Source organism: Marmota marmota, unplaced genomic scaffold (genome assembly GCF_001458135.2).
Source record: "Marmota marmota marmota unplaced genomic scaffold, marMar, whole genome shotgun sequence".
In the NCBI taxonomy this organism is placed as follows: Eukaryota; Metazoa; Chordata; class Mammalia; order Rodentia; family Sciuridae; genus Marmota; species Marmota marmota.
In genome coordinates, this window is record NW_025999880.1 from 14,573,038 (window position 1) to 14,582,721 (window position 9,684).

Below are 9,684 nucleotides of genomic sequence, written 5' to 3' on the forward strand. Positions count from 1 at the left end.
TTAAAGTAGCAAGTAGTATAGTACTCAGACTGTATATTTATTTTTTTTTAGTAAATAAACACGTTCAAAGGTGTATATTATACTAATAAGTATGTTTCTAATGAAAATTTACTCCTGGAAACACATATATGCATTATTTAAGTTAAGTAGTAGTTACAGCTTCATGGCCTATATTGGGTTAGGTAGAAATGGGATTCACAAGATAAGCTACCTAATCATTTGGGTGTAAAACTTAAATTTTAAAAGAAACTCCCGTGATTGGCATCAAAGTAGTAGGTAGTTTTCCCCCACTTTTTCTCCCCCAAGAAAAAAATCCCCTATTACCTAAGGAATTCCCACTAAATAATAAGTATATATTGCGTTATATGGCTGGCTGGTTATATTGAGCTATTTTTGTTCTTAGGGGGAAATGTCGTTGCTTCTAACACAGAAAGAGACTCTGCTGAATTAAAATCTTTCTCTGCAGCAATATCTATTGAGAGGTGCTGACTGTTTTGCTACAGCATGCAACTCAAAAGTGGCTGGAAATATGCAGCTTTGGGAGTCTACAGATCATTGCAGGAGCTAAAGGTCTAGTCATTTTTTTTTTTTTAACAAAGGTAATCTGCAGCAGCTGGTAACCGTGGAAGTCTCTGCACAGGTTTGTGCCAAGAATATGCCCGTTGAAGGGTTATTGTGAGTATAGGATTAAGGTCTTTTTGTTTTGTAATAGGGTGAATTTGATGCAAACTAGCAAGATGGGAAATGAGATTTGAAGATGTAATAATGCATTATATTTTTAGTGAACTTCTGAAGTTAGATTTCTTAGTGAGATGATACAAGTATTTCAGTTAAAAACACATGAAAATTTAACTTTTGTTAAGTATTTAATATCTACTGTAAAGTTCTATTTTCCTTTCTTTATTTCAACCAACCAAATATCCTTTGATGAAATTTCTGGTCAAGGGTGAAACACTTTTCTAAGAAAATTATGAAAGAATTGCTAAACAACTTGATTATTTGAATTAAAGTAAAAGTGCAAAGTATTAACTTTTATCCTTATTATAAAATCTCTTTTGAACTTGAATTTTAAAAAGACATTATTGCTTTATGATTTTTAGATCCCAGCCATTATAATTATAACCTCCATGTACTTAACAATATTTAGAAAACAAAATTTTATCTAAAGTCATAGATCAAGTTAGGATTCCATCATACTTTGAAGAATTGGTTGGTATGATTTAGGATGTCTGGTCCTTATGACTATAATTTGAAGATGTGAGAAATCAGATGGGGGAATGATGTTAAATTATATAGGTGGCAAGATACCTACATTATAGACTTAAAGTATGCAGTCATTGTTGCAGTTGGAAGTGCAACTACCAATAAGCATTAATTGGTTTTTGCTCTATCTTACTGATTAAAATCCTGGCTTAATAGTTGTCAGGTTGATTGAGTAGATTTTAAAAATTAGTGTCACTTCAAATTCTAGTTGCTGATGTTTAGTTTGCTTGTCTAGGGATTTAGAAGTATATGTATAGTTGGATTTTTGTCATGTTGCATTATCTGTTTAGATCTGTGGACTCCACTAGTTCCAAACTGTAACTCTATAAGACTGCTGATTTGACATTTAGCAGTGACCATATGTGGACTGCACTATAAATGTGCTTCTTGGAGCTGAATGGTGTAGCATTACTATATGGCTTTTCTCTCTAGTCTTCATTGTGTCATCTGTAGTGAGCTATAGATTTTTTTTTGTTTTGTTTTGGGAATTTTTACAACCTGTTGTTTGCATGGGTTCACCTAGTAGCATTTGGTTCTTGCTTACACAGTCTTTGATACACAATCAGCAAAGCTTACAATCCACTCAAGAGACTTGCTATTTTTGTCACTATTGAAAATAAATATGCTAAAGTGTGTAAATTGAATGTGGCTGTCAACTAAAAGAAAATTCATTGTGAAATTCATCTAGTCACTTATATGCCTGTAGCATAACTTTCTCCTGAAATATAATACTGTGTTTCCTTGTATAAAAATTTGGATTCAGCCCCATACAATACAGTAAAATTTTATCTTTGATTTGGCAGGCACCTATCATACATGTTGGTGGTACTTTTGCAAAAAATAGTCCTTATTACTGTGGTGGTATAAAACTACATGGAGCAGAGAGAACTTCCTGGGAAATTTTTCTGCTTGATAATTAATAAATTAAAATGTTGAGAAATACAAATAATTAATGAATATTCCCCTTTCTACCCCCTTTATGGGGATCAAACCCATGGCCTCAGGCATGCTAGGTAAGCGCTACCACTGAGCTTCTCCCTCCACCCATCTTGCTTTTTAAATTTTATTTTGAGACTGAGCTTGCTAAGTGTTGCCCAGGCTGGCTTCTAATTTGCCATCCTCCTTTCATAAGCCTCCAAAGTAGCTAGAATTATAGGTATGCACTATCATACCTGGCAAGTGTTTTTTTTTTTTTTTTTTAATTGCTGATGTTGTTTTCAGCATATTCATAGTTTTTTTTTTTTAAATATTTATTCTTTAGTTTTAGTTGGACACAACATCTTTATTTTATTTTTATGTGGTGCTGAGAATCGAATCCAGTGCCTCACACATGCTAGGTGAGGGTGCTACCACTTGAGCCACATTCCCAGCCCATATTCATAGGTTTTTAATGATACACATTTGTTGCTTTCAAAGATCTTCCCATTTAAAAGTTGTACCTCTCTTCTCACATAATAGAGAAGAACAAAGGTTGGAAATATGGAAGTTTTACAGCTTTTTTTCCCTGGTACTGTGAATGAAACCAAGGGGTGTTTACTACTGAGCTATATCTTCAACCCTTTTTATTTTTTTTATATATTTTTTGGCAGCGGCAGTAGGAGAAGGGTAACCAGGGATTGAACTCAGGGGCATTAAACCACTGAGCCACTTTCCCAGCCCTAATTTGTAGTTTATTTAGAAACAGAGTCTCTCACTGAGTTGCTCAGCACCTCGCCATTGCTAAGGCTGACTTTGAACTCGATTCTCCTGCCTCAGCCTCCTGAGTCACTGGCATTACAGGCATGTGCCACTGTGCCAACCTTTTTTATTTTTAATTTTGAGACAGGGTCTTGCTCAGTTGCTTAGTGCCTTATTAGGTTGCCGAGGCTGGCCTCGAACTTGTAATCCTCCTGCCTCAGTCTCTCAAGTCACTGGGACTACAATCATGTGGCCACCACACCCAGCTTCAAAGTACAGCATTTTAATCGTACATTTAAATTGAGGGGGAAAAAATAAGCCAACTGAAGTAATTTTGGTGAAAAAAACATTGGCTTTTCAGTTCAGCTTTATTTTTTAACCACAATTAGAAGAACTTTATTTCCAACCAAAAAGCATGCCACATAGCCACCATTTTGAATCTTGAGAACAGTATGTAACAAATAGGTGGTGTGTGGGAACTCTCTGTGAATCATGTGGAAAACCAACTTTTTGCTTATCACCCTTGGGCAAAATACTGTTGACATATTAATTATCTTAAAATTTGGATTTCCTTGCAACTTTGTTAATAAATTAAAACGAATAAAAACTATTTTTTTTTTTGAGACCCCATCTTGTCATGTTGCCTAGATTGGTCTTGAATTCTTGGGCTGAAGTGATCCTCCTACCTCAGCCTCTCTAGTAGCTGGTGCTATAGGCATGTACCGTCATTCTTGGCTGGTTTTTAGTCACTATTATAGTGACTGAAATAGTAAAGAGTTCATTTAAAAAAATTTTTTCCTTATAGTTATTATTTTAGAGGTAAATTCAGTATATATTGAATTCTATCTAGATTACCTGTTGGAATTATAAGTTATTTATGTCAATTTACTGTTATAAATAGCATCCAGGAATAATTAGCAAAATCATATCCCTAAATAGAAAGAATATATTACTTTTTTTTAATATTTATTTTTCAGTTTTCGGTGGACACAACATCTTTATTTTATTTTTATGTGGTGATGAGGATTGAACCCAGTGCCCCGCACATGCCAGGCGAGTGTGTTACCACCTGAGCCACATCCCCAGCCCAAGAATATATTACTTTCTGTAGGTTGGTGATTGACTCCCTTTTTTAAAATTTATTTTTGTGGGATACCAGAAATTGAACCCTGGGAACTTAACCACTGAGCCACATCCCCAGCCCTTTACATTTTTTATTTTGAGACAGGATCTCGATAAGTTGCTGAGGCTGGCTTTGAACTTCCAGTCCTCCTGCCTCAGCCTCACTTGTACCACCAGGCCTGGCAGAGTCCCTTGGTTGTTTTTTTTTTTAATATTATTTTTAGTAATGAATACAACATCTTTATTTTATTTTTATGTGGTGCTGAGGATCAACCCAGTGCCTCACACGTGCAAGGCAGGTGCTCCGCCACTGAGCTACAACCCCAGCCCAAGTCCCTTGTGTTTTTTTTTTTTAATATTTTAAAATATTTTTTAGTTGTATTTGGACACAATGCCTTTATTTAATTTATTTATTTATTTCTATGTGGTACTGAGGATGAACCCAAGGCCTTGCACATGTTAGGTGAGCGCTCTACCACTGAGCCACAACCCCAACCCCCAAGTCCCTTGTTTTTTTGACAGTGAAAGTTTTGATCATTTCAGAGGTAGACAAGTCTGCTTTGTTGTACCTCATAAGTTTTTCTGCTGTGTGCTCCTTGTACTACCTATATTCTTATCACATTTGGTTTTTGTTTTTGTTTTTTTGGTACCAGGGAGTGAACCTAGAGGTGCTTAACCACTGAGCCACATCCCCAGTCCTTTTTATTTTCTATTTTGAGACAGCTTCTCTCTAAGAGTTGCTTGGGGCCTTGCCAAGTTGCTGAGGCTGGCTTTGAACTTGCGATCCTCCTGCCTCAGCCTCCACAGCTGCTGGAATTACAGGCATGGGCTACCACACTTGACTCCCATTAGATTTTGACAAGTGTTTATAAAACTTTTTTTTGTTTGTTTTTTTAAAGAAAGGAACTATACTGAATAGTAGCTTTTTCTGGAGAGTCCCAGAACTGCTTTTTCCCCCTCCAAAAGCAGGTAGTTTAAAATGATAAGAAAGGTCCAGGTTTGCTGTATTAATTTACTCTAGGAGATTGGTGAGGAGGTTCTGGGAGATGTGTCTCTTTCTGTTGCCTTTATTTTAATCAGAAGGATTAAGAACTTAAGATGGCAGGTTAAATATTTTAATATAGCCCTGAACATTTCATTTCCTATTCATACTTGGGAAAATAGATTTAATTTTTTTTTTTAAGTTTTAACCTAAGTTTTAGAAGATAAATGTCATTATCATTTTGTATCAGTAGGTTTTTTTTTTTTTTTTTTTTAGAAAATGACAGCCATCCTCTTGAGTGGTTTTGTAAAAGTGGTGCTAATGTGTATAACTTTAATTTTTTCTTTTTTCTCCCTCTCCCTTTAACATTTGCTTTTCCTTTCACTGTTGTCAGTCACAACATGCTGCTCTTGAATCTCTCAGCTGGTCTTGACTCGTGAATTTACTTATGCTTTCACTCTTCTTTAATAAATACATTACTTGCAAGCAGTGAATTGAAAACAAGACAAAAAAAAAAAAAACGACCATTAGTGATCGGACAGTTTCTTACTTTGTGTTACATTTAACTGTTCTTTTGACAGCCCAGTTTTAAAGCCAGGTTCGTATGGAAATGCTTTCACTCCACTTGCACTGCTTTTGGAAATAGCATACTGCTTCATCTGTCTGTTTATTTTAGTGCATTCATAATATAATACAGTCAGCATAATGTCTCATCTCCACTTAGCCAAATTTTTTTTTCTTTAAAAAAAAAAAAAACAAAACAACAACAAAACAACAAATGGGAGGGCAACAATTTTTGTCAGCATTAATGCCCAAGCCTTAGTGCCAAATATAGTTAATAGCGCTTATCTAGTAATAGATTAAATAATAATTTAACTAATTACAGAACTGTAGTCATTCTACTATCCTTATATTCTTTCTAGAGTTTTCAGTTATAAAAATTATGATATGAAATAAAGATTTTTATATGCAGGTAAGTTTGTTTCCATGTTAAAACCATAAGGGCCTCTTTACCTTTCCATTTTCTGCTAGAATTACTTATTATTGAGATTTTTATTATTTTTTAATTTTAATTTTTTTGTGGTCTGGGGATTGACCTTGTGCATGCTAGGCAAACATTTTACCACTGAGCTACATTCTCAGTGCTTAATTTTTTTTTTTTAAATAATAAAGTTAGTAAATACTTAGACACACTTAGTACTGGGATAGAAGATGCATTTCCAGGTCATACAGGGTAGAACAGAAGCTGAAACAGGTTGATTGTTTAATGTGAAAGTCATCTCTTGGGATTACACATACCATATAGTGTTTTCTAATTCTTAGAAAAAAAATAATTTCTAGTGCCCTTTTGTGAACCACACTTGTTTTATATGTATGTGTAATGTTTTTCTTCCCCCTGTGACTCCAAAAAGCATTTTATCATTTGCATTTGGAACTGGGAAAGCAGCAGTTTAATATGAAATGTTTAGTTTTAGTGAAAGATTTGTGATTTTTTTTAGATTTGTAAATAGATTTTATTAACATATGGTTATTTCCAAATGGCAATACTAGATTAATATCATAAATTAAATGCATGTTGAACATTTTGTGTATACATATAGGTGTACATACACACATACATACATAGATACATATATACATACATGCAGTATAGTGATTGAGCCCAAGGACTTATGCATGCTAGGCCAAGTATTATACCACCAGCTATATCACTAGCCCTGGGTTTATAATTTTTAAGTGTTTTGTTGTTGTTGTTGTTTTTGAATGAGCAGCATCATTTTTTTTTTTTTTTGGTACAGTTAGTGGTTGTTTAGTTTTATCTGAGTACTTTATAATAACTGTAAAAAGCAGAGAATTGGACAGAAGGCTGTAGAAGTTTCTGATACCTTGATCCTTTAGGCAAAAGCTGACACTTAATTGTTGTTTCTGGAATCTTTTTATACAGTTTACGTTGAAATACCTTTTCTGATTTCTCCTAGGAAGATGAGACATTATGTATGTTGGTTTTTTCCCCCCTACATGCACTAATGGTTCTTTACTGTTAACTTATTGCTAGGCCTGTTTCATTCTAACATCTTAGCATTTTTGTTAGACTACATGTTGAAATGCATCACTCAGTCTGTGCTTGAGCTCATTTTATTTTTGTTTAATCAATTTAATTTCTTGTTTTACTAACCTCACTGTTTTTTCAGTTTAATATTGGCTGCATGCTAGTTAAATATTTATATTTTATATTATATATATTTAAAACACCAATCAAGTCTAGCCTGGATTTGCCGATTGTTTTTTTCATTTCTACTGGTGGGGTAGTCTTACACTTACAGCTTACTTTGTTTCTTGAAAGCCTGACACATAAACAAAATAACTAAACACAATGTAGATTTTTTTTTTTTTTTAAAGAAAAATCTTAAAGTTGTGCTGTCTAGGTGGTGGATATGATTGTATAAGTACCTTGATTTTATGCTTTTTAATGTTAGTTTTAAAACTTCATAAATGTATTCTTCCCCCTTTTCCCTTCCCCTTTTTAAGTGTTATGTACAAAAGTTGCCCAGCACACTATCCAAAAAGACCCTTACCCAATATGTTCTTCCCATTTAAAATACTAGCCAGCATTTCTTTTACATTAATGTCCCTTTTATTGGGCACATTTACCCTGTTATCAGCACCTTTTTTGCATGCATATATGTAGAATTACCTCTTGCTCATCACCTGTTTAAATGTCACTAGGAAGGGAAGAATATATTATTGGAATATTTTTGGTTTGTCTCTCTGTTCTGTCTGTCAGGATAATATTGGACACCGCTTACTCCAGAAACATGGGTGGAAGCTGGGCCAGGGATTGGGAAAATCTCTTCAGGGTAAGTTTTTTAAATTTACCAAAACAAAGAAAGAAAACAATGTTTCTGATGCAAATCTTGTATCTGAATATATTTGTTGTCTTCTTAAAAAAGTGTTTGGGGTTTTCTTCCCACTTTTCCCCCACTAGAATAGTCCATTTTTCCTATGATTGTATTATAAGTTTCTGTATATCCTCCACATGTGCTAGTAATTTGCAGAAGCAAGCTGCTGTGTCATTAAAACTTTCAGGTCAAACATATTGTGTGCGGCTCAACTTGTTCAAAAACAACAACAAAAATTTTTAAATGGAGGTGGTAGGTTGGTGAAATAAAAATAATAAATAGTATCAGAGTTACACCTGGCTTCAGTATTATAAATAGAATTCAACACAGGGTTTTAACTTTTGTCCTTCCCAAGTCTGTCTGAAGCTTGTAGTTACTCTGGCTCTTTAGCTCTGTGATTAGAATCCATGTAGTGGTGTAGATAAAAAATTAACCTACATGAACTAGAATGAAAATTGTAGGGCTTTCTAAGCAGAGAGGTCACTTCTCAGGTTCAGATCAGGCCTGAAAAATGTTTGGATTAAGGTTTCTATTGCATTTAGTTTTCTTTTTAACTATACTAGTTATGTGAAGACAAAATACTAATATTTCTGCTTTTGAGTTGTTAATTGGAAAAAACATCCACCTGCATTTACTTTTTAGTTCTCTCAGATTCATTAGCTATTGTTTGATACACATGTAATATGGATGCTACCTCAGAAATGAGGGGAATCGTTATACTTCTGCATCTGATTATGGAGAGGCTCATTATAGAAAGGATGTTTGGAGTTAGGTATGCTAATATTGATTTAACTCCTTTGAATTTTGAAAACAGATTTTCACCATTTGAATACAGGAGTGTTATCAGTTAAGCATGTTAAGAGAAATAAGAGGACAGAGAATGAAACAAGATGTTTCAAACATTAAAACCTTTGCTTTTAAGATTCTACTTCTGTAAATTCTATTCAGTGGTGATCCTTAGGCTCAACAAATATATTTTTATTGAATATTTATTACCAAGTATTAATCTTTTCTTGTGGTGAGAGAGGTTTGATTACCATAACTTGTTTTCCAAGTGGCAGAAAACTCTGCAGACAATACAAAGAATACTCTGACTGTGAATTTGTATGGCATAGACCACAGATTTTATCAGAGTCCAGAAGAGAGATGGAGTAATCAGGAGTGAAATAGAGATGGATTTTTGATAGACTTTGTCCCAGTTATATAGTAGTTGTGTTAGGTTCATTTGAGTGGAGGTGATTGCTTAGAAGAGGGTCAGAAGACTAGATGTGATCTTTTCTTCCAGTTTGAAACATCTCTTCCTAATTGAGGATGCTCAGGAGCTTGTTGATTGCTGCTATCTTTGTTTAGGCACACAAGATGGGGACATCTCATAGAAGTGAGCAGATCTGTTTGAATCCCAGGATTTTTAACGTTGAGAATCAAACACTTTTCCCCAAATTGAACAACAAAGTTTTTATAGGTGTCCTATAAATAAGACTCTGGTACATAATAGATTAGAGTACCACTAGAGCCTGGTGGTGGAGTATGTGTGAGTGTGTGTGTGTGTTTATTAATTTGTATGTGTATCTTTAAGAAAGGATAGATAGCTGGGTGTAATAGGCAATGCCTCTAATCTTTAATCCCAGCAACTGAGAACACTGAGGCAGAAGGATCACAAGTTCCAGGCCAGTCTCCGCAACTTTCTGAGACCCTGTCTCAAAAAAGAAGGAAGGAAGGAAGGAAAGAAGGGAGGGAGGG

General features: G+C 34.5%; 1 protein-coding gene across 9 annotated transcripts in view; it reads left to right on the forward strand.

Annotated features, from left to right (window-relative positions):
- Gpatch8 (G-patch domain containing 8) overlaps nt 1-9,684 on the forward strand; it is a 111,931-nt gene that overhangs the window by 29,582 nt on the left and 72,665 nt on the right. For 4 of the 9 annotated variants that reach the window (XM_048790225.1, XM_048790214.1, XM_048790230.1 and 1 more), the window contains 2 exons: nt 5,626-5,642; nt 7,830-7,902. The exons of 1 other annotated variant lie outside the window; for it this stretch is intronic. Coding sequence is in view for 3 of the 8 variants with exons in the window: in XM_048790249.1 (XP_048646206.1) it covers nt 7,830-7,902 (73 nt within the window). In the remaining 5 variants the exon portion in view is untranslated. The remainder of the gene's footprint in view (nt 1-5,625; nt 5,643-7,829; nt 7,903-9,684) is intronic. 4 more of the 9 variants (XM_048790249.1, XM_048790205.1, XM_048790212.1 and 1 more) reach the window with 1 other exon arrangement.